At 40.8% G+C, this 25,105-nt stretch overlaps 1 protein-coding gene across 3 annotated transcripts in view; it reads right to left on the bottom strand.

The window, feature by feature from the left end:
* The window catches only part of PIP5K1B (phosphatidylinositol-4-phosphate 5-kinase type 1 beta), a 323,109-nt gene that overhangs the window by 203,221 nt on the left and 94,783 nt on the right, over positions 1-25,105 (bottom strand). For 2 of the 3 annotated variants that reach the window (XM_082403683.1, XM_082403682.1), the window contains exons 2-3: positions 10,443-10,527; positions 7,216-7,284 (exon numbers count right to left, since the gene is read on the bottom strand). In XM_082403683.1, coding sequence (XP_082259809.1) covers positions 7,216-7,265 — 50 coding nt within the window. In that variant the 5' untranslated portion in view covers positions 7,266-7,284; positions 10,443-10,527. Of the gene's footprint in view, positions 1-7,215; positions 7,285-10,442; positions 10,528-25,105 lie in introns of those variants that run through there. The other variant, XM_082403684.1, reaches the window with a different exon arrangement.

The raw sequence follows: 25,105 nt of genomic DNA, 5'->3' as shown, positions 1-25,105 counted from the left end.
TATTCTTGAGGCTATAGTTCAGATTCTATATTCAGAGGTGAGACAATTTGGAGGAGACAAGTTGGCTTCTGAACCGCTAAATTAGGGAAATCATGCTCTAAAATTGTTGATTTCCATTCATTTTTCCCTTTCCAAAGATGGCTGGGTTTATCTGTGCCACTGGCCCCCATTATTCTACTGGATAATTGAGAATTTTCCATTTTAACGTCATAGGCACCACAGTGTTCAGAGGAGAGTGTACTGGTTAGGGTCTGACAGACCCTAGCGAGAGACAATCAGGGTGAAAAATCCCAGCTTTATTCTGCCACTTACTGGTTGTGTGCCCCGGAGCAGGTTAACTTAACCTCTCTGTACCTCAGTTTTCTCATCTGAAAAATGGGACTAATAGTACTACTTCATAGGGTACTTATAAGAGTAAATGAGTTAATAATTCTAAGTGCTTAGAATGGTGCCTAGAACATGCTAAGCACTTAATAAATGTTAGTTCTTATTACTAGCATAGTTTTGAAAATGCTTCCAACTGGTAATAATTATACTTTAATTTGCTGAATTAATAGATTTCTGGCTAGAATAAACCCACTGGAGTCTGAAAAATAAGATGCTTCCAGCAACCAATGATTCTAACTTCATAAAACATCAAAAGTTCTGAATAAACACATGGCATATGTCCTATTAGTGTCTATTAAATAGATATAAGCCTAGAATCTAACATACATTGCCTGTCATCTTTTTTGGAATCCAGAATGAAGAATTCCAGAATTTTAAATATCTGTGATCTTACGCAACATTTTAAGAGCCACCTTTAAAAATCCTTGTTAAGTATCCAGGCGAGGGAAGAGGGGTGGTAGTGATAAAAATGGTCAAGCCCTGAGCATTGGGACAGGAGCCTGCTGACCAGATCAGAACCCGCTGGCCAAGCTGTGCAGGGAGGCGTGCAGATCACCCGCGGATATTAACCCTTTTAACTTGAAAACAAAAGCACCCTTGTGCCCTGAGAGCAGGTGCTACAGCTCAGACGCTACAGAAACACTGGAAACCCCAGCTTCCCAGCCCGTCATGAACACCAAATGCAACAATGCAGTGGTTCTTATTGCCCCCAAAGGAAACTGTGCAGCAGGCTTAGGGTGTAGCATATTATTCCCTGGAGTCAGTGTTTGGGGGACTTTCCATGGTTAACCAGGATGCAGAAGCGTGGCAAACCTGGGTGGCTTAACATACAGATGCTCCCTCCGAAGTGAATGCTAAAAGAGGTCACTGAGAAATGAACAGCTCAGGGAACCACCCTGGGGGCGGAGGTGGGCTGGGCGGGGGGTGGCTTCTCTTCCTATTTAGAAGCTGCTGATAGTTTTTGCTTAATTACCTGCCACTTCTTTCTTAAAAGTCATCAAGGCAGGGGCTTCCCTGGTGGTGCAGTGGTTAAGAATCCGCCTGCCAATGCAGGGGACACGCGTTCGAGCCCTGGTCCAGGAAGATCCCACATGCCACGGAGCAACTAAGCCCGTGCACCACAACTACTGAGCCTGTGCTCTAGAGCCCATGAGCCACAGCAGCTAAGCCCACGTGCCGCAACAAGAGAAGCCACCGCAATGAGAAGCCCGCGCACTGCAACAAAGAGTAGCCCCCACTGGCTGCAACTAGAGAAAGCCCTCGTGCAACAATGAAAACCCAACACAGCCAAAAATAAAAATAAATATATTAAAAAAAAAAAAAGTCATCAAGGCAGATTTGAAGTCATTTGCTTTAGGACTTTTCAAGGAAGAAGACAAGCACAGGTGATCTTCTATGGAAGCTGAGGGATTTGGAGGGAAGATCTGTACAAAGGGGTGGATGGCAACGGTAAATGATTATACATGCTTCTAAACTGGATGAGCTTATTTAAAAACTCCTCCTCTCTAAATGGTGCAGCTCATCTCCTTGCTGCCTAATTTTCAAAGCACAAAGGCAGCCCACCATTAGAAGCACATCTTTCTCTCTTACTTCCGAAGCCACTGCTGCTGGAAAGGAAAGACTGTCTTCTTCCAGCTCCGTCTACTCTCTGATGCCCAGGCCAGACCAGAGCCAGCTTCAGGATGCTAAGTGACAACACTTCTCCCCGTAAGCCCAGTGCTGGTGGAGGAAGTCACACTGGCTGCCGTGCTCAGTTCTAACAGAACTAAAATCTGATTGGAAATCAGAGGCTGAGGGATTCTGCTTTTGCTAATACAACAGTCACTTCACTCCTTGGCATTCCACTTTTCCCAGGATGTGTTCACATCTGTTAAATTGTTTGATCTTCACAGAGCTGTGAGCAGGTATTAATCACATTTCATCAATGAGAAAAATTAAGATTCAGATCAATTAAGGAAAATGCCTACGATGATACAACTAGTATCTAAAAGAGCTGGGGCTTCCCTGGTGGCGCAGTGGTTGAGAATCTGCCTGCCAATGCAGGAGACACAGGTTCGAGCCCTGGTCCGGGAAGATCCCACATGCCGCGGAGCAACTAAGCCTGTGTGCCACAACTACTGAAGCCCGCGTGCCTAGAGCCTGTGCTCTGCAGCAAGAGAAGCCACCACAATGAGAAGCCCGCGCACCACAACGAAGAGTAGCCCCTGCTCGCCGCAACCAGAGAAAAGCCCGCGTTCAGCAACGAAGACCCAACGCAGCCAAGAATAAAATAAATAAATAAATAAAATAAAATAAAATAAAAGAGCTGGACTCACATCTACCCTCCACTTAAAAGCGTAGTTGAGTTTGGCTGAAAAACCTTGTCGCTGCTACCATTCTGATAATTCTTTGTTGTGGGCTCTGCCCTAGGCATTGTAGGATGCAGCATTGCTGGCCTCTACTTCCTAGATGCCAACGGCACCACGTCCCCAGTTTTGACAACCAAAATGTATCCAGACATTGACAAATGTTCCCTGGGCACTGGTTGAGAACCACTGGGTTAGGGTGTTTTGGATTAAGGTGAATTAGGAATAACACTTGGAATGCCAAAGGATCACTCTTCCTATAGACCAATGTAGTTGCTATTGATGACAAGGGCTGCGTAATGCAAAGACAAAGCTGTCTCTGTTAAGCTACAGAGTGTAGCTCCACAAGGCGGAAAGCAAGGGTCTTATTTCTGGAAGTCGTGGCTTTCTAGAGTCTGAAGGGAAGCAAGAGCAGTCAGGGCTTGGGACACATGCTAACCCCTCCACCCCACCCCTTCTTCCCATCTCAAAATGTTATTTATTCAATTTTTGAATAGGCAAAACATTCATGTGGTTCAAAATTAAATAGCCATCAAATGTATATACAGAAAAGCTTCCCTTGACTCAAGATTCCCACCACCCATTTTTCCCCAGAGGCAGTCAATGTTGATAGCTGCCTGCGTATCTGTCAGAGATGTTTTATAAAAGAGCTTGTATTTAAACAAATGCTTCCTCTTAGTTCAAAGTATCGCTGAGTCATGACTTCACTCATGTTTAAAAAGTCATAAGGGACATCTTCCCTTGCCATGTGGTAAGAGGCAGGCATTGTCCTCCTACCTGGTCCCTTCCCTGCCTGCCTCCACTGAGAGGGACACTGGCTGAGACAGTGGATTTACATGACAACCTAGGTCTTAAAAAACAAAACAGAATGAAAAACACCTGGGGAATTTGGGTCAAGCACCCTGTTTGTATCCAGAGTGGTCAGTTTCCTACTAGGTCACTCTGAGTGCTCTCATCACGTGTGCCCATCCTGGCGGAAATTGCTTAACAAGATTCAGGCCACACCTGAAGTCAGGGTGTTGGTGCCAAAGGTGGGCCCTCCAGACCTAAAGTAGCCTGTGGTAGTCATCAAAACCAGAATCTCCTAGTGGGGGCCTGTTGTGGGTAGGCCCAGGATGGAAGGAGGAGTAGAGGAGGGGGGATGACAAGCCTGGAATGACACCTTTGGGATGGAGAGGTGACAGAGGGTGGAAAGCAAATGGCAGCACTAAAAACTTCCCACGCCTGTCCACGGCCAGCCGACTGGGAAACACTGATCGATTCCGACGGACAAGTCACCAATTACGACATCATATGGCTGGAGCTTTTCATCATCTTCCTGACAAAGAATTGCTAGGGGACCTGGGATAAGCCATTGAACTACACTGACATGTTTGCTTTGGAAGGGTGGGCAATTTCCTCACATACAAAAGAGAAAAAACTCAGACCTCTGGCACTGGTATTTTAACTCGAGTTTAAACCATTCTTAAAGTGAACTGATGTCCTGCTTCCTTCCTTCCTTATCACCTTGTTAAAAAAACATCTCTTCTTCAAACTTCTCTAGTTCCATCAATGGCAGAAAATTTCTAGTAGTTACTCTGATTGGAAACTTTCAGGTCACCCTTCATTGTGGTTGACACTGTCATTTCATCATGTCACTGATCTCCGAACCAGTGTCATGGTACCTCACTGCCTAGAGCTGCACTGTCCAACATGGTAGGTGTTAGCCACAAGTGCTTATTTAACGAAAATTAAAATTAAAAATTCCTTCATCAGACACATGGGTCACATTTCAAGTGCCCAATAGCCACACACAGCTTGTAGCTACTGTATTAGTACAGATTATAGAACATTTCCATCATTGCCAAGAGTTCTAATGGACAGTGCTGGCTCAGAACATGAAATCCAAACTCCTCCAACCAGCACTCAAAGCTAGCTGTCACTTAGAGCCAGCCCATACTTCTGAAATTGCCTCTGCTTTCCCCAAACAACGACATGTAGCTTTGTCTAGGTCAGACTCTAGTGTCCCTCCAACAAATCACGTTCATCCCTGATTCTGTGCCTGTGCCCATCAGATTCCCCGTCATTGAGACAAATGACTGGGTTAGTCAATGCACAGTCATCGAATGAGTGGCATTTTCTGCCATGACAAAAAGCAATGAGGCATGTAAGAACTTTTTATCCCAGCAAAATGTTCTGGTAACAAACAAGTCCAAGAAAAGGACTTTTCCCCCAGAAGACTGTAAGGAACTTGGGGCTTGTCAGGACTTGCTAGAGGATTAAGGGAAATGCCACTTGTCTTGGCACTTCATACCACTTTGAGTTGTTATTTAATTTTTTTCACATGGGCCTCCTATCTATTTTTTTCTCTTAAATAAATTATATGGATGTAGGAAGCAGAGACCAGGCCTTACACGCATATCTTTTGCATCTTCCTCTCCTATCTCACTTCTCTACCCAAACAGTGCAGAGATTGCAAACTGGCCACCATGTGAGGACCAGATATGATTGATACAGTTTGTTGCTTTTTCCAGAGTGTATTTTTTTTTTTTTTTGGTAAGAGCAGAAAGGTTGCTTTATTCAGGAGGCCAGCACCTGGGGACATGGTGGACTTCTGTCCAAAAACCAACCGCAACATTCTGCTAGACCATGAAAGTTTTTAAAAGGAGAATCATTTGGGGAAGGGGCCAGAGTCTTTGTTATCTTCCACTATGTACAGTCTTTCTTCCGGAGTGTATTTCTGAACACTTTTGAATCGGTTGCCAATCTTTAACAATTAGGAGATTTTACACCAGAATCTACATTTTTGGTTTCTTGAAAAATCAGTTATCTGGCAACCCTGGGCGAGGACTCATGCAAAGCTCTATTAGCTAGCGTTTAAGGTCACCTGTCCCCTTTATAAAAGGAGTGTATTCTCCTGTTTACCACCTTCCCCCTGCTTGTTTTACTCCCTTGTTATCTGCCTGGCCTCTTAAGGCCCCTGCATTTACAATTCTTGTGGAAGACACCCAATAAATGAACTGAGAACAGAAATACTACGCTCTGTAACGAAGCCAGGCGGCCCTTAGCGCCTGTCTTCATGGGCATCATGTTTGCTCTAAGCAGCTAAAAGCAGAATTCTTATCTCAGCCATTAGCTGAAGACATTAACCTTCCCAACTGATTTTAGCTACTCTTCCTGGGCTTGTCAGGAACTGATAATGGATTAGAGAAATGGTCAACTGGAAGAACAAAAAGCAGGCAGCCTAAATAATCACATGCAAATAATTGAAACTCAGAGAGCATAACAGTGTTCCATGAACTCTGAGTGTTCCCTAAAAACACGTGGACACCACAGCACTCATGACGCTGAGTGTTGCCGGCAGCTGCCCAATGAATCTTGACACAGAAAGCTTAAACCCGCTCATTAACTCTAACCCATACTGATTTCTCCTCTTTTGAACCTTTGTTATAGACAACTGTGTTCTGAAACTGTTTTCATGTCTTGGCTCTCCCACTCAACCGTAAGTTCCTTATAAACTCCTTTGATATCCTTCTCACGTCTAGCACCCAAGATCAGAGTGTTCTTAACCTGGATTGGCTTCAGTCACAGGTAAAATCCAATTGGTCATCAAACTCCTCATTAAAAAGGAGCATACCCCATGGTCAGGGCTTCAGGGCTGGGAAAGAAAGTTAATTTTAAAGTATTTGTAAAAGGGACAATAGTTAACTACTGAGATGAAATTCCATGCTAAAAATCTTCTTTAAAGGTAGAAAATGTTTAAAATTATGGTGGCAAGTAGGAAGTCAATTAAAAGATTCACATAGTGAACAAAGAACACTGCACACACATAAGGGCCTTCTTCTTAGGAATAAAAAGGGTTTTCAAGTAACTACCTTCTGTCAATGTTCTATATCATGGTAACTGTGGTGGGCAGAAAAATGGCCCCCCGAAGATGTCTATGTTCAAATCCTTGGAATCTGTGAATATGCTACATTATGTGACAATGAGGAGTAAGGGTGGAGAAGAAATTAAGGTTGCTAATCAGATGACTTTAAAATAAAGGGATTATTCTGGATTATCCAGGAGGGCTCAATGTAATCACAAACATCCTTTAAAGTGTCAGAGTGATAGGGCCCGATAAAGACTCAACTGGCCTTTGCTGGCTTTGAAGTTGGAAAGAAATCATGATATAGACAATGCAGGCAGCCTCAAGAAGCTGGAACAGACAAGGAAATGAACTCTTCTCTGGAGCCTCCAGAAAAGAATGCAGCCCCGTAGACACCTGGATCTTGAACTAGTGAGACCCATGCCAGACTTGTGACCTACAGAACTGTAAGAGAATACATTTATGTTGTTTAAGCCACTAACTTTGTGGTAATTTGTTACAGAAATAGGAAACTAAGGCGGTAACTTACATACAAATGCTTTGGAGGAAGAAAAGGCTTATGGCAATATTAGCATTCTAAGCAATAAAAGTGTTCCTCTTTTTGAGCTGGAAAAAGAAGATAACACACTCACTCACCTTTTTATAGGTTTTTTCTTCATTTTGTTTCCCAGGTGCTGCATCTCCATTCTCAGCAGCAGACGACATCTACAAGAGAAAAATGTACCTATTTGAATTTAGATATTCTACTCTGAAATACAATATGCTAATAACGTTGTTACCTGTTTTGGTTAATTACATTTTTGTTGTTATGCTGTTGTCTCCAAGAAAGGAAGAGATTTCTCAGAATACTAAAAAAAAATTCTGTGTTCCCCAGTCTTTCCAAAATAAAGCTTTACATATAAATCATTTTGGCAGCATATTTTACTCCGTATACTCTAAGAAAGAGGCCATGGAAGTCCAAGCCCAGATCATATGTGTATAAGTTTCTTTCTACAAAGCCTTAAAAAATTAATTTCTTTCCCCTATTCTTCTGGGTATATATGCTTCCTGTAAAAATATCTGGAAAGTACCAAAAACATGAATCAGAACAAAAACATTACCCAGTTCTACTGCCCTTTGGCAACTCCACTATTCACATTTTGGTATGTTTGTTTCCACCTTTTGTTCCATGCACTTTCATACTAAAAATATTATGATACTATCTTAACACAGCATTTTTCGCTGAACACTTATGTAATAAGCATTTTCCCATTTGATTATAAAAATCTCATTGTAAGAATAATTTTTTCTAGTTGCAAGAGACACCACTGGGTGAACACAATTGTGCGTTAATACTTTAGTTAACAATGCCAACATTGAAGGACAGTTGAGGTGGATCAGGGGTTTTGTTTCTACAAATAATGCAACAGTAATGATTGTGTGCGTCTACCTTTGTCCACCTTCAATGTTTTCTTGGACTAGTTTCCTAGAATTACTAGGTCACTAAAAAATCGAAAGCTCTTACCACATATTGCTAAATTTCTTTCCAAGAAGAATACACCCATTCACACTATCAGCAATGAGTGGGAGCTGGTTTCATTACACGCTTAGCAATGACTATTATCATTTTAACTATCTTTGCTAATTTGACAGGTGAAAGGAAGCACCTCCTGATTTTAATTTGCATCCTTGAAAATTATTAGCGAAGGTTAACATTGTTTGCATATCTTTTTCTGGCTCTTTGTATTTCTTCTTTCAACTTTTCTATTATTTTGTCCACTGATCTATTGGGGTCTTAGGTATTGATTTTTTACCTATTAAGGCTAGTAATATTAGTGGTTTCTTTATTGATTTTTATGTATTAAGGTTATTAATCTGTTCACAAGCACATTATTAGTACCATCCATGCTGCTGTCTTTTAATTTGTTTTATAATTATGACATGGAGAAGTTTTATATTTTTCATACTTAAAACTATTGACTATTTTTGTGATTTCTTCCAATGCTTTTAGGTAAAATTTTATTTTTCATTGGGAGGTATCAGATGTTTAAACATGTGCTCCTCTCATCTTTTAAAAACTAAGGTTTTTACATTTTCTAATTCATCTGATTTCATAAAACCAGTTACCTATGTGGTAAACAAGGATAACTACATAACTTAGGGTGCCATGATATTTAAGGGTCTTATCTTAAATTGCAATGAAGAGCATTCTATACGCCATGGAGGAGAAAACTTCTGACTTTCTCATAAGCCTTTGAAGCACATTTTAAATCTTGGGCTTTTAATAGACAGTGTGCACTAAACCTAAGGATCTGCCAGCCATGTCTCTGTACGGGGAAATAAATCACTGCCATGAGCTGGATGTGACTAAAAACCACCCAAGAAAATGAAAGAATGGACCATGGTAAGCCAACCTCACCAGACCTATGACTGCCCACCAATCCAAGCATTGTCTTAGATAAACTTTCAGTTTCATTTGTCTCCATTCAATCTGTCCGTATTTGAATATGAAGTTTTCAAGGACAGATGTTTCATACACTACTGCTTCCCGCACTGTATCTGCTTAATTTATTTAAAGAATAATTGATTTTTCTAGTTACTTCATAATATGAGTTTTGAATAATATATTAGTGGAATTGGAATATCTGAAAGGTTTTACAATATCAGGTTCAGGGTAAAAACCAAACCCAACCCTGTATCATTCCCCTTGAAAGCTCAAATTACATAATCACTATAAGAATATATAAGGAGTTATCTGATATTTGATCCCTATTTCTGTATTAGGGTATGTTTGTGCAATTTAGTATGTACTACTACTAATAAGTAAGAGTAGGATTTTCCTTAATCTTCAACTGTTTGATAGAGCCCACAGAATGAAGACTTCCCTAAAGAATGCCATTTCAGTAATTTCACTTCTAAGCCTTTGCAGCTTTTAAAACCAAAAAACTTCAAGAGCAATGCTGAAAGGGCTTGAAAATACAGTCTTAATGAGGAGTTGACAAATTGGCATGAATGAAGGACAGATGATGAGTCTTTTTTTATTACTTTGTAAATCATTCCTCACTAGACAGTAGAAAAGAAGAGAAGTAGGTAAACTTAATATATTTAAAAAAAAACAATTCCCTTTAAGCAGCACAAAACAGATAATAATGTTAAAAGCAGACCATGAGATAGCACCTGGATTCAAAGGTTTTTGTTTGTTTGTTTCTGTAGGATGATGTTTAACAAAGGTCACACGGACTTATTCACCAGGACATCCATGTAGGAGAGGCAAATGAGATGCTTGGGGATGCTCTGGTCAACTGCAAATGGCTATTAAAATGGTCACAGTGACAATTACTGTCTCTTCCTAGACTTGCTATGTTCTGCACTCATTAAGGTACATCATTTATAACTATGGAAGCCAAGGTAAGTATGGATTAAAAACATTGCTTTTAAAAACATTATAATCATATATATTTCTACATATGCATAAAGGAAGGAGGAAAGAAATTCACAGAAGTACTGGTAATTATCTACAGATGATGGGATTGTGAATGCTTTGAGTTATCATGTTAATATTTTGCTATATTCTCCAAGTATTCTGCAGTGAGCACTGCTACATTTAAAAATAAGGAAAACACTAATGCTAGTCAAATATTTAACCACACACAGTAGTTAATAGCAGAGACCACATCTCCTGGGTTCTGCCCCTTTTGGCATGCCAACATCCACAAAATTTCCTGTTTCTATTTGCTTGCTGTTTGTTTTCAATTTGATAATGTCAAAGTTAAAGGCCATGAACTAGATACATATTTAGAGTATTTGTAAATATAAAATAAAAGAGTAAGGGCTTATAATGAGTCCGTTGGAATTAATTAAAAATATAGACTGTACTTCCTTACCTTTGTAAATGAAATGGCAAGTCATCTGTAATTGGTCATGATGAGTGGCCTATTCATTGTTGAGACTGTTTTCCTTCCCAGGTTCCTGTTAAAATAGAAATCACTATTCATTATTTATTCATACCTCTACTTCATCTCCCAGAAAAGATCAGAGGTGGCTATAGGGATACACACAATGCAATCAGTTAAAACTAAAATAAAGAAATGTGTGTATAAATAAAGGGAAGATAAAGGTGAGGAACAAGATGGTGCCAGCAGTATGGGCTGTGCACAGAATGTGAGCCATGTAATCCTGTATAGTTGTTGAATACCCTGGTCAGTCTCCACTTTGACTCTGAGATTCCTAGTGGTCACAGCAGAGGAAGAAATAATCAGTTACATAAATGCCCGATGTTCATAAGATAAAAACAAATCAGTTGCTCAAATGAACCACACTGGGGATTGAGGCTGCAGTGGAAATTTCTCCTGTGGGTCTTCATAAAAGAGACCCCACGTGATGTGTGGATAATTTTGCAATATTATCCCTGTGATAAATCAACTGTGATTTTCGTGAAGGTTGTTTCAATAACACAACTTCAAAGACAGTTCAACAAACCTTTTTGCCCTATAATTATGTTTTTATACAAAAGAGATACTTGCTTATGGTAACCAATTTTAAAAATATAATTTAAAGTAAAAATGAATAAGGTCCCATCAGTTTCTCCCCAATGAGATAAACAATGGTAACAGTTTGTTGATTAACCTTCCAAAATCTTCCCTATGCTTACACACACACACGCACACACTTATTTCAGCCACTTCTATCAGCATTTAAAAGATATTTTTCAAATCTATATTATATATCTCTCTCACTTAAAAATAACTGTATCAGGACTTCTCTGGTGGCGCAGTGGTTAAGACTCCGCGCTCCCAATGCAGAGGGCCTGGGTTCAATCCCTGATCAGGGAACTAGATCCCACTTGCATCCCGCAGCTAAGAGTTCGCATGCCACAACTAAGGAGTCAGCGAGCTGCAACTAAGAAGCCCACAAGCCACAACTAAGAGGCGCCCGCCTGCCGCAACTAAGACCCGGCGCAACGAAAAAAAAAAAATGTTACAAATGGAATCCTATGGTGTAACCCTTAAAAAAAATAATTGTACCATATTCCACAAAATGGATACACCATCATTTAAACAATCACTCCCTCCTGGACGAACATGCAGACTGTTTCCAGATTTGGCTACTGTAACCAGAGAAGGAATAAACAGACTTACATAAACATCTTTAATGTTCTAGTACTTTTATTTCTGTCGGAAAGAATCCTGGAAATTGATCCAAACTTGATAAGTGCATTAAGTATTTGAAGGACCTTTGTTACATTCTTTTCTGTAAAAAGGGTGAAGCAATGAGTCCCACAGTGCATAATGAGTACCTGCTTAGTGACATACTAATCAGCACTGGATGTTCGCCATCTTTAAAATGTTTGCCAATCTAATGGGCAGAGAATGACACCTCAGTCATTTTACTTCACGGTCTCTTACCACTAACGGGGCCTATCCTCTTCATAGGTTTACTGATGATTTACATTTTCAGTTCATGTCCTTTGCTTATTTTTATACTGTGCTGTTTATCTTTTTTTCTTTTATAATCAATCTGTAAGATCTCCTGGTATATTAAACATTAACTCTGTCATATGAGCTGCAAGCTATTGTTCATCTTTTGGCTCTGTTTATGGTGTCTTGTCAGGTTGACATTTTAAATATTTACATAGTCAAATCTACTAATTTTTCCTAGATGGACTGTGGATTTACTGTCTTACTTGGGAGAGTTCTCCCAAGCCTGATGTTACACTACATGTATTCTCCTATATTTTCTTCAAGTACCTTTATAGTTCATTTTTAACATTAGATCTTTGCTTCAAATGGAATCTAACCTCATCTTCTCCCAGATGGGTAGCTAATTGCCCCAACATCATTTACTTTATAATCTACCTTCTTCTTACTGGAAGGACATGCCTTCATGCCTCCTTTAGCAAATATTAAGTTTTCCTATATACCTCAATATATTCTAGGCTCTCTGTTCCAAAGACTTACTTGTTGATTTCTAAGCTAATATGTTGTCTTAAATGCAGTAACATGCTGCTGCTACAAGTTCCCCACACTATTTTTCTTCCAACTTTATATTTTTATATGGACTTGAAAATCACATTGCTTAACCTGAAAACACGTCCACCCCACCAACCCCCTGCCAAGTTGGAATTCTGACTAGAATTATATTAAATTTACATACTACTTTGGGAAGCATTAGTATCTTCGGAATTTTAAGTTTTCTTATTCAAATCATGGTATAGTTCTCTATTTCTTCAAATGTTATTTTATATCTTTTACTACAACCATATTTTTGGTTTTTGTCTTATGTCTTACTAAATTCATTCCCAGATACTTTAGTTTGTCATGCTTTTAAATAGGGATTTTTCTATTTGCATTTCTAACTGGTTATTAACTCACAGAAAGAAAATGATTGGGTTTCATCTATTATCTTTCACCCAGTCATTTAATCAAATCCTCTTACAGAATTTTAAAAGATTTTAGGTAGAGTCTCAATCACATTACCTGCAATATTTATACATCTTACTTCTATTTCTTTTCCTATTACATTCACTGAACTTCTAAAAAAAAGTTGAATAATAGCAGTTGAGTAACAGTAGTAGTGCTTGGTATTTATAATATAATCCTACAGTAGTCACCAGCCTCTATAATGTTTTTGTTTGTTTGGTAGCATAGTAGCTTCTTTCTGCTATATTCTACTTTACTTTTTATTAGGAATGTCTACTGAATTATATCAAATGCATTTTCAGCATCAGTTAATATAATCATATAATTGTTCTCCTTTATTCTACTGTGCCAAATATAACATTGAGAAACTTCACAATGAAAAATTATATATTTCTAGAAAAACCCTAACTTGGGTTTGATTTGCTACCATTTTTAAAAGGATATTTCCATAATTGAAATTGAATGATTTTTCTCCCATCTTTATCAGGTTTTGGTATTAAAAAATTAATGCTTTTCATAAAATTGGATGGCTTTTTATATGCACTTAGTTTTTTGGGATTATTCATTTCTTGGAATTTATAACCTTTCTTTGAATCAAATTTTCATAATTTATATTCTGTTAGAAAGCCATCGATTTCCTTTAGATTTTTTAATTTATTGTCATAAAGTTAACACAATATTTTGTTACTGAATTCTTTCGATTCTTTTGGGATCCAGGTAATGTCTTTTTCCTTATTCCTGATGGGGTGTGTGTGTGTGCATGTATGCATATATGTGTGTGTGTGTGTGTATAGACATAAAATGTATATGTATTATATGTTGCATATATATGTTATAAATGTGTATTTTTGTTAGTCAGACTTCCCTTTTCTATTATTTGTTTTTGTGGCCATTTCCATTAATTTTAGCTTTTTTTTTTTTTTAATATTTATTTATTTATTTATTTATGGCTGTGTTGGGTCTTCGTTTCTGTGCGAGGACTTTCTCTAGTTGCGGCGAGCGGGGGCCACTCCTCATCGCGGTGCGCGGGCCTCTCACCATCGCGGCCTCTCTTGTTGCGGAGCACAGGCTCCAGACGCGCAGGCTCAGTAGTTGTGGCTCACGGGCCCAGTTGCCCCACGGCATGTGGGATCTTCCCAGACCAGGGCTCAAACCCGTGTCCCCTGCGTTGGCAGGCAGATTCTCAACCACTGCACCACCAGGGAAGCCCCAATTTTAGCTTTTAATATTTTCTTTCTTTGGGCTTTAAAGAATTTCTTAGATGTACTAGTTTATTTTCACTCTTTTAAAAAAATAGTATTAAAATCACTTAGGTTACAAAGTATTCCTGAATATATTAATGATTTCCTCATAAATTTTGATGTGAAGTATTCTGTTTAGTTAATTTCCAAATAATTTGTAATTTTGGACTTGATTTTCAATTTGATCCAGGAATCATCTATAAGAGAGTTTCTTAATGTTAAGCATTTATATTTTAATTATTAATCTTTTCATTCATTGCCATATTCTTGCTTATTGCACTGGGATCAAAACATGGGATAAGTAAAATTTCCCCTCCCACCCAAATTCAAGTTTTTTCCTATGGCCATAGAAATAATTTTCTGTAAATGTTCCGTAGACACAAGAGAAAAACGTGCCTGTGCCCTGTTTATAGGGTAGAAAAACACTATATTATTACCACCTTATAACATTGTCTACTTTGTCAAATTATGAAAAAATACAGTAAAATTCTCTGATATGGTTATAGGTTAATCATATTCTCCTGTATTTCTACTTTTTATTTTTTGCCTTAAAATTTCCATAACTATGCTGGCCATGTACAAAGGCTATATGTATAATAGTGTCCTTGTGAATTGTACTCTTTATCTGCAAAAGTATCTTTTTTTCTTATTTAATAATTTTGGTCTTGGATTCCATCTTAGTTGATGCTAATATCCTTCCTTTTATTTGCACATGCTTGGCATCTTCTTGTTCATTTTTTTATCTTCAGCTTTTTTAGTTATTGTCATTTGGTTTCAGCTGTGTTCCTGACAAATAGCTTAAAACTGGATTTTTTTTTTTTTTAACCAATCTAAGAGTCTTTGTCATTTGAAAGGGGACTTAACAAATTCACATCTATTGTGATTAGATTATATTTGGTTTACTTCCATCATACTTGTTTACTATTAATTATATTTATGGTTCCTGCATTTATTTTTATCCATTCCTTTCTTGCTGGGTTAATAAAATTTACAATTCTATTTTTCCCATTAATTGAAATTTTTTATTCCACATATATTTTGCTCATAATTATCTTTCTATTTTTAAACCATTAAGAGTCTATATAGTTCTAGTAAAAATAATAATAATAAAATGACTTTATGCCATCCCACTACCCAGGCATTTTTCCTTTGGTCTACTGTGCTAGACACAGACCTGTGCCACCCAGATCTCCCCTCAAGGAGGGAAGGTTGTTCACCACTAAGCGTGTGGTCAGCAGACACCTCGGGCTGCCAGCCTTTCAGGGTCTGCCTCTTCAGGGAGCCACCTCACCCAGGCCCTGGCCTCTCTGGGGCTGCACACAGCCTGTGACTGAACGATGGGGCAGCTCCCTACTGAGTTGGCCCCGGCTTTGTGGGTCCTACATGGAAGTCTGACTTCTTCCTCTGCTTGCCTGACTGTGCTTCCCCCCTCCTCCTTTCACAGGTTGTATTAGTCTCCAAACTGTGTGGCTTAAAACGATGGAAATTCATCCTCTCACAGTTATGGAGGCTGAGGGTCCAAAATCAAGGTGTCAGCAGGGCCCTGCTCCCCCCAGGCTCTGGACTGCATCCTTCCTTTCCTCTTCCTAGCTGCATGGTGGTGGCTGTTGATCCTGAGCTTTCCTTTGCATGCCGCTGCATCACTCCAGTCTCTGCCTCTGTTGTCTGCCTTCACATGGCATTTTCCTCTTCTTATACTGACACCAGTCCTATTGGATTAGGACCCACCCAATGACCTCATCTTAACTTCATTACATCTGCAAAGACTCTATTTCCAAATGAAGTCATGTTTCACAGGTACTGGGGGTTAGGACTTCAATATATGTTTTTTTGACCCTAAAAACATCTTGCACCCAAAACTGTCCCAGTGCCTGCTTCTAGAGAGACCAACCCATGACATCTCTTCTCTTCCTCCTCCCCAAGAGGAGATATATGGAATATTTTTACTCTCTCACCGACTGCTCCATTTTGAACCACTAAAAAGCTTCTCTTAGTTGACACAGCTCTTCTTAATGAACAATTTATAGTTCACAGTCATATTATTAACATTTATTTACACTTGACTATAAGTTTTACAAAGTTCATTGCTCATCATTGTTTCTTTGGCTCTTCATCTCCTCCTATCCGAACACCTTTGTTCTGATTCAATTTTCATTCAGTTGGAACAACTTCTCAAGTAGTTCCTCAGAAGTGGCACATGGATGGTCTGCTCTGTGTCATTCCACGTCCAGAAATGTCTTTCCTTTGTCCCCATGTATAACTAGATCTCTTGGATTCTTGGCTCCCAGCCCTTTCTTTCATCTCCCTATTGATATGACACTGCTGTCTCCTTGCTTCCTGGCTTGCAGATGAGTAGTTTCATGCTAGTCTGATGCTTCTGTCTTGGTAACTTATTGGTTTTCTCTGTCTAGAAACCTATGAGAGTTTTCTCTTTTAACACATAGTTCAAAAATTCCATAAGGACAGATGTGTCTTTTTTCATCAATCCTGCCCAGCAAAGGGAAACTGACAAGAAGCTGTTACACGGAGATCTGATGACTTAAACCATGAATAATATGTAGGCTATCTAGCTGAGGAATGAACGGACTTCATATCCTTCAGGCAGTGCTCTCTGAAAATTATTTCTCGTGACCAACCTTTTGATAAGAACTGGACAGGAGAGCACTCAAAATTATAGTCTCTGGCAAGAGTCTGGAATGCAGAAATTCTAATGGCCAAGTAAGGGCAGAATCATAAGACTCAGGTCTCCTTAGGAGATGTGTTAATATGTAATCTGACACGAGACTCCCAGTTAGAACTTATTTTCTTAAATTATTTCTGACATTAAACAGAGCCAATTTATAGTGTCATATGATTAGACTGTTGAAACACCAGCTCAGCTAACAATAATACATGCCAAGCAATGAAATTTTTTTTGACTTGTTGATGGCTTATCTATCCTTTCTGGTATTTGGTATCTGGATTCTGTTAGCATAAGGAATAAATAATTTATACTATTTAAGAGCCTGCTACATTTCTATGCTTTCATTCAATTTGAGGGAAGGAAAGACTATCATTTATTGAGCAACAACTATGTGTGAGATGCTGTCACAAAAAAGATTTCATTTAATCCTGCAACGAATCCTTTGGCATTCTTCAATTTAGCTTGTGTGATTCTGACACTTGTAACTGACTGTCCTATAACATCCATGGGATGCAGTCATTTTTAATTTTGCTGAGGCTCTCGCTGTGAGGCTGGTTTGCAGAAGTGAAGCCCTTACTGGTGAATAAATATAGCAACTCCCAAACCCCTCCATCTCAGCCTGGTTTGCTGTGCTCTTTACCAATGTTGAGCATCAGAACCACTGGGGAGCTTTATGAAAATTCAGGTTCTCAGGCCATGCACCAAAACGACTAAATCACTGCCTCTGCATGGTGGGTCTGGGGAATCAGTTTTTTCAGTATGCTTCAAGGGCTTGGGTTCTTCTAAGCTACTCTAAGCAGTAGGGGCAATAAATATGTTTTATCACTTCAAGAGAGATGTTAGGGTCCAGGAGGGAACACAGAACCTATTCTGGGTATGTTAAAGAAAGAGAATTTAAGACATGGAATTAGTTATAAAAGTGATGGGTGAGTTAAAAAGCTAAGCAAAAGATGGTGATGAAATGCAGAGACTAACATCGGCACCCCAAGGGCTAGAGGCACACCAAGGGAAGGGGTGTTACCAGACCTCAAAAGTTGGAGGGATCTGCAGAACATCATGGCGAGGGTGAACTGGAAGAGGTTGGAACTACAGAAGGAGGGGGTACATTTGGAGGCACGGTGAAGACAGTCACGGTTGGGGATACTATCCAGGACAGATAGAGGGGGATACACTCTAGATTCTCGCTCAGCCCATCTACCCAGAAATCCCTGTCTATGGCTCCCATGGGCCAGCCTACTGAAAACCATTTGACACAGGGAGCCCGAGAAATGTATCCTCTAGGAATGCCTGCCCTGTGACATAGAACAGGAGAAGAGTGAGGAATGGCTTTGAGGACAAACAGGCCAGTGATGGGCTACAGAATGAGATACAAAAATGAGATAAAAGTATGAATGTGGGAAAGCAGATATGAGCTAATGATATGCACAAGATACATGGTTCCCAAGGAAAATGTGGATTGGGAGGCAGGCTAGGAGCTGGTACAAACATTTCTATTTTTATGACTCTGGGGATTTGCAAAGAGCTTAAATAGATCACTACAAAGTAGCCAGGGTCTACTGCAGCCTCTTCATTAAGTGTAGGAGTGAGGGTGTGACTTGGGACAATTTACCTGGGGTCAAGTCAAGAGGTGGTGGGGCTGAGACTTGATCCAGAGCTGTCTGACTTCAAATCTACTGCCCATTCTACCATACCACACTCTCCCTCCTGGTTATTTGACAAAATGTTGGAAGACTGTCTACTAAATATTGCATTGCATTTTTCAATTTGTAAATGCAATCAGGAGGTTAGCTGACAGTATTAATTTACATAATTATTTCCTGTAGAACTTGTTCGACATCAGTGAGTCTCAACCTGGAGGGCATTTCTGAGTTTACAAGGTGGTAGGGGAGCTTTTTAAAACTCTACAGTTAAAGAATGGACTTGAGGACACGGGGAGGGGGAAGGGTAAGCTGTGACAAAGTGAGAGAGTGGCATGGACATATATACACTACCAAACGTAAAATAGATAGCTAGTGGGAAGCAGCCGCATAGCACAGGGAGATCAGCTCGGTGCTTTGTGCCCACCTAGAGGGGTGGAATGGGGGTGGGAGGGAGACGCAAGAGGGAGGAGATATGGGGATGTATGTATATGTATAGCTGATTCACTTTGTTATAAAGCAGAAACTAACACACCATTGTAAAGCAATTATACTCCAATAAAGGTGTTAAAAAAAAACAAGAACAAAAACTCTACAGTTACCGAAGGTTTTAGATATATTATACTTGGGGGCCATATTCGAATTAGTCAGATGCAACCCTTTCAACCTCTAATTCCTCAGCTAGGGCCATGAAGTCAGTATTTTTAATTTGCCACAGATGAGTTTGCTCCTCATGCAAGGCCAAATGAGGGGGGAAATGACTAATTATCAAATTACCCAACTAAGTAGGCCAATCTATAGATACAAGAGGCGAGTGGCAGTAGCCATGAGTCCTTACTGATCTTCCCATGAAAACAACCTCTTCATTAAACACCGATGAAGCAACGCAACAAGGACTAATGGGAAGAACAGTGCAAGAGGCCTCTGAAGGCTTTGGGTTTTGGTCCATCTGTGCTACTGATTCTCTATGACCTTGGGTCCTATCCACTTCTTTTCTACCATGAATCCTGCTGACTCTGTTACGTGGCGCTTCTGGTTTGGTGCCATCGCCAAGTTTCTTGGGTAGAGCCTCCCCTCAGATCCTCTTTGGAATGAGGAGGAGACTCACTAATCATTTGATCATCATGAGTACAACCTGCCCTATGGGAATTGATCTTCCACAAGTTAGCCATATTCAAATGTTTTCATGCCATTCAGGCTATCTATGGTAACATTTCCTAGATCATTTCCCAATAGAGAAAGCAATTAAAACACAATTTGGGCCTTGGTCATGTCTGCCTGTTAATGTTAATCATTTCTGTTTAAATTATGCTCTTCTGAGTTCATTTTATCTGCTAGCTAACTAATTCACTTTTTCATGCATTCATCAACATTGAACAGTACATGTCAGGCCATGAGCTTGGCCCTGGAGCCATAAAGACAGAAACAGATTCTCGTCCTCAAAGAAGTCACATCAGCAGGAGAGACAGACACAGGGACAGGTACAATACAACATGCCACGTGCTTTACTAGGGTTCTTGGAGAAAGAACTGCCCAAGTCAGCCTGTAGGGACCATGGAAAGCTTCATTTATGAGGAACACTGAAACTGAGCAGTTTCTGGGGGGCACAAGGTTGAGAGGTAGAGGGTGAGGAAGATGCCAGGTGCCAAGGCAGCTTAAAGAAAGCCCCAGCAGGATGAAGCATATTTAACACATTTTCCGGCGTGTTCTCTGAGATCTTGAATCTTGCATTTTAAGAATATACCCAGAAGCAGGCTTAGGATGTTACTTAAAGGGTTACAAACAGACATCCAGATTGCTCATTGCACCTATGATCACAAACCCCTGTTCAGTCCGTTGCCTAAATAAAAATAAATTTGTAAAAAATGTATATGGTTTTCATGAAAACCTAGAAAGTCATTCTCAGGAAAATGTCAGCCTTGTAAATAGTTTTGCTGGGGAGGTAAGAAGTATTGTAGTCCTTCCCGTGCACCTGGAAGGGGTTTAATACTCTTTTAATGTGGTTTTGGCAACAAACAACAACAATAACAGGACAGGAAAAACCAAAGGCTTAAAAATGTGATAGGTTATTTTCCAAGGCTTAAATATAAGCAACAAAAATACACCAAACTGAAAACAATCTTTGACAGATTTTCCAAAGTAGAAATGCCTATATTTTTCAAATGGGAAAAAATTTCTGTTATATTAAGAAATCATGGGCTCATATTTATTTCTTTAGAATATTTGCATAAACTCTCAAAGAAATGCAGAAGATCTGCATGTTGAGTATCTGCACAAAGGAGGCCACCTATACACACATATGTTCAGACATATGGTATGTTACACATTTGTAAGCTCAGAAGCTGTAAAAATAGAACAGTGGTGCTCTTATATTCAGTGTAAGGCTCCCCTATTCCTACTGATGAAAATAATTTAAATGAGGTTTCGTTTCATGTATCTAATATTTATATAACCAAGCTGCTGCCAAAACCAATTCCAAACGATGGCACCTGCTCGCTATGAATCCAAATGGAGACCAATCAAAACAAATTGCAGGGCTCTTAGAGTCTCTCACGAAACACACACATCAACTCTCAGAATGGCTCTCACCAAGTGAATAAACAGAATAGCTATAAATGGCGATGACAAAAGGCTCAGCATAAAATGAACCACTCGTAATTCATTTTCCCAACAAAGGTTGTGCTGAAAGAATTCATACGTCTTTTCAAACTAAGCCTTCACTGCAAACATTAGACAGAAGAAAGTAGCCCATGGAAACAACTGTGACGGGTGTGTTGGTTCCAGACCAGTGCAACTCACAGCCTTTCAGGAAAACACCATTATTGTACAATCTTCTCCTGCCCTGGTTTTCATGTTAAATACACAAAGACCTACTGTGTGTTTGTGTGTGTTTTGGGGTAGGGTAAGAGGGTAGGGGAAAGAGCTGAAAGTCAGGAGCAAATTCATACATGGTCATGACACTTGGGCTCCCATTTGGCACAAGGAAAAGCCTCTATGAAGACTTCACAAACATTGTCACTTTTTTGTCTCTTCCCAGAGACATCTGGGACAGTCACTAAGAATTGCACAAAGTTGGACTTTCTACCTCTATATAATGCTTACATTTTTTCTTTCCCAGGTTTTACTAGACATTTGATATTGGGGAGACTTCACAACATTATATTCTTACTACACTGTAAACTTTCTCAGTTTTTTTTTTTTTTTAATTTATTTTTATTTATGGCTGTGTTGGGTCTTCGTTTCTGTGCGAGGGCTTTTTTCTCTAGTTGCGGCAAGTGGGGGCCACTCTTCATCGCGGTGCGCGGGCCTCTCACCATCGTGGCCTGTCCTGTTGCGGAGCACAGGCTCCAGACGCGCAGGCTCAGTAGTTGTGGCTCACGGGCCCAGCCGCTATGCGGCATGTGGGATCCTCCCAGATCAGGGCTCGAACCTGTGTCCCCTGCATTGGCAGGCAGATTCTCAACCACTGTGCCACCAGGGAAGCCCCCTCTCAGTTTTTATTTACCAGATTATGCTTTCTGTCCACATTTTATTTCTAAGCTATTTTCCTCTTTTTTCCCCCCAAGAGTATATGCCTCAGAAATTATTCAATTATTCCAATAATAATAACTGTGTAAACCATATGGGAATGAAAGCAGTCATGACTGGTAAAAAGAAGTAGTCCATGGGCTTCCCTGGTGGCGCAGTGGTTGGGAGTCTGCCTGCCAATGCAGGGGACACGGGTTCGAGCCCTTGTCTGGGAAGATCCCACATGCCGCGGAGCAACTGGGCCCATGAGCCACAACTACTGAGCCTGCACGTCTGGAGCCTGTGCTCCGCAACAAGAGAGGCCGCGACAGTGAGAGGCCCGCGCACCGCGATGAAGAGCGGCCCCCGCTTGCCGCAGCTGGAGAAAGCCCTCGCACAGAAACCAAGACCCAACACAGCCAAAAATAAATAAATAAATTAATTAATTAATTAAAAAAAAAAAAAGTAGTCCAAACAAAATAACCAAAACCGATTTGGTTTTGCTCCTGCAGCAGTGTTCAGGGCATTTCTGGGCTTATTTCATCTTCTTTAAAGAAAGCCAGAGCAACAGAGATCTCCTATATGCCCCCCAAACAAGGGACAGGTAGTAGTTCACCCCAAAGCACTTACTTTTTGCCAGTGTTTGGGGGCTGTGTGTCTGAGGGGAAATCTGAAAGGACAGAGATGGGGGTAGAGAGGACCCTCAAAGAAATGCACTGCTCAAGGGAATGGCAAATGCTCCGAAGAGTAGAAGAGACTGAGCAGGAGAAAAATTTTCTAGAGTTCTAGGCTAATAACCTTAATAGTCAACAAGTAATAAAAGAAGTTTCAAACGAGGCACAAATATAAAAGTCTAGATAGAGGGAAAACAGTGGTGAGATGACCACTTATGACACACTCTCACCCAGAAGAGTATTCATTTACCCAAACATTGATTCCAGCACTTCTATGGTAGGTACTTTGGGGGGAAATGACAATGAGTAAGATGGTCCCTGTTGTCAAGGTGCTTAAAACTGAAGCCAAAACAAAAGCACAGAAATAATGGGCAAGGCTTTAACAGGATTAGGAGCTAATACCTTTTACTTGGCTTTGCTTCTAACAGGTATTCAATTATCACAATCAGAGGGCTTACATGGAATGTTCTAAAAAATGCAATTAAAAATTAAAAACCAAAAAAAAAAAAAAAACACCTTGACCCCAAAAACCCAAGGCCATGAGATCATAAATCAGTTATTAGTCCCTGCATATTAAATTTCCCAAGTTCTGTATTCAGGTTTGAGACATCCTGACAGAGAGCTGTTTTCAACAAACCAACAATTTAACTGGAGAATCAAGACTAAAGGAGTTGTTCAGAGAAGAGGAGGTGACAGGGTCTGGAGGAGGCAGCCCTAATGGATGCAGCAGCTGTCAGGTGACAGCGGTGGGTGCATCTGGGAAAACTACTCTTGGTGAGAGAGGAAGAGCGTCCTGACCTAATAGTCGGGGATGAAGTTGGAGACAGTGATTAGTCCCGGGCTAGATGGCCTTGGGAGCCAACCACAGATATGAAAAACTAGAGAACACCTGCTGAAGGCTTTTGAGTAGGAGGCCAATAATATTAAAAATAATAATATTGCTTAAAAGGAGACAGGATGAAATGGGAACAGAAGGCTGGATTGAAAGAGTGAACGCAGCAGTTGCTGCAGTGGTCACGGTGGTGAGAACCTAGAAGGCCAGGTTGAGCTCGAGACTGAAAAGACAGAGCCCTGAGTGCTGCTGACAATGAAAACACAGTCAGAACCCAGGCACTGCCAGGGCCTGTGGGAATTTGGGGGCCAGTCAGGGTGACTAATATTTCAAGCCTTCCTAATTGTGGACCATCATGGGAGTTCTAAGAGCAGCTGTCTCCCCGCCTGTGGTACCCTCCCCACATCCATTCCAGCCTCAGGATGAACCGAGGGGCCACACTAGGCCCAGGCTGAACCACTGGGTTATCCATATCAAGAACTTTCCCACAACGCAGGGACTAAGTGGTCACGTGGGGTTGGTCTTGGACTTCTCAGGTCAGGAGAGCCAGAGCCGGCCAAAGTCACAGGATAGTGAAACTGAGAACCTGGCAATTTAATCAGACTATAGAATGATGCACAGACAAGGCTCTGTGTTTTCAGACAGACAGAGATATTACTACCACCTGCCAACACCCAGCGCTGGAATCTAGTCACGCTCCCTAGCTAGCAGCTGGCTTCTGGGAGAGCCCTGTATCTTCATAACACATCCACCATTCCCCTGAGCTCTTTGCAGGAGGTTCTAATCCTTATGGCCAAACTCTCCTTGACTAAGACAGAAAATCCACTATCAATAAGCTACCACAGGGCTGCCCCGGGTGGCGCAGTGGTTAAGAATCCGCCTGCCAATGCGGGGGACACGGGTTCGAGCCCTGGTCCGGGAAGATCCCACATGCCGGGGAGCAACTAAGCCCATGTGCTACAACTGAGCCTGTGCTCTGGAGCCCGCGAGCCACAACTACTGAAGCCCGCGCACCTAAAGCCCGTGCTCCGCAACAAGAGAAGCCACCGCAATGAGAAGCCCGCGCAACCCAACGAAGACCCAATGCAGCCAAAAGTAAAATAAATAAATAAATTTAAAAAAAAAAAAGCTACCACAGGCTTAACTGAGGTCTTCACCCCATCCTCCACCTGCCACCCTTTCCTCCGAGTCACGCCCTAATGGGCAAGGTGCTGACAACCAAGTGGTCACGGAAGCGGGAAGGAGTCAGGCTGCCCGGCTTCACCGGCTGTAGAGCCTCCTCTGAGACATGGGGGAAATGACAGTATCCCTCTCACAGGGCAGCTGTGAGGAGGGACCAAAATGTAAAGCAGTCACGGTGTCCCGGGCATAGAGTACACACTCCATAAATGTAGCATTATTATTATTACCATCCTCCTCCTCCTCAGCTACTCTCACCGGCAGGTGCACCGTGAGCCGGAGCGGATCGTGTCACTGCTGTGCTTCCAAACCTCACGAGGCCGCAGGGCAGGCTCCCAGCACTCGAGGCCCCGCGAAGCCTAAGGCTCACGGCTC

The sequence above is a fragment of the Balaenoptera borealis genome (genome assembly GCF_965194805.1).
Source record: "Balaenoptera borealis genome assembly, chromosome: 8".
NCBI lineage: Eukaryota > Metazoa > Chordata > Mammalia > Artiodactyla > Balaenopteridae > Balaenoptera > Balaenoptera borealis.
Note: the sequence above shows the minus strand (reverse complement) of the source record. Positions and strands in the feature narration are given on the sequence as shown.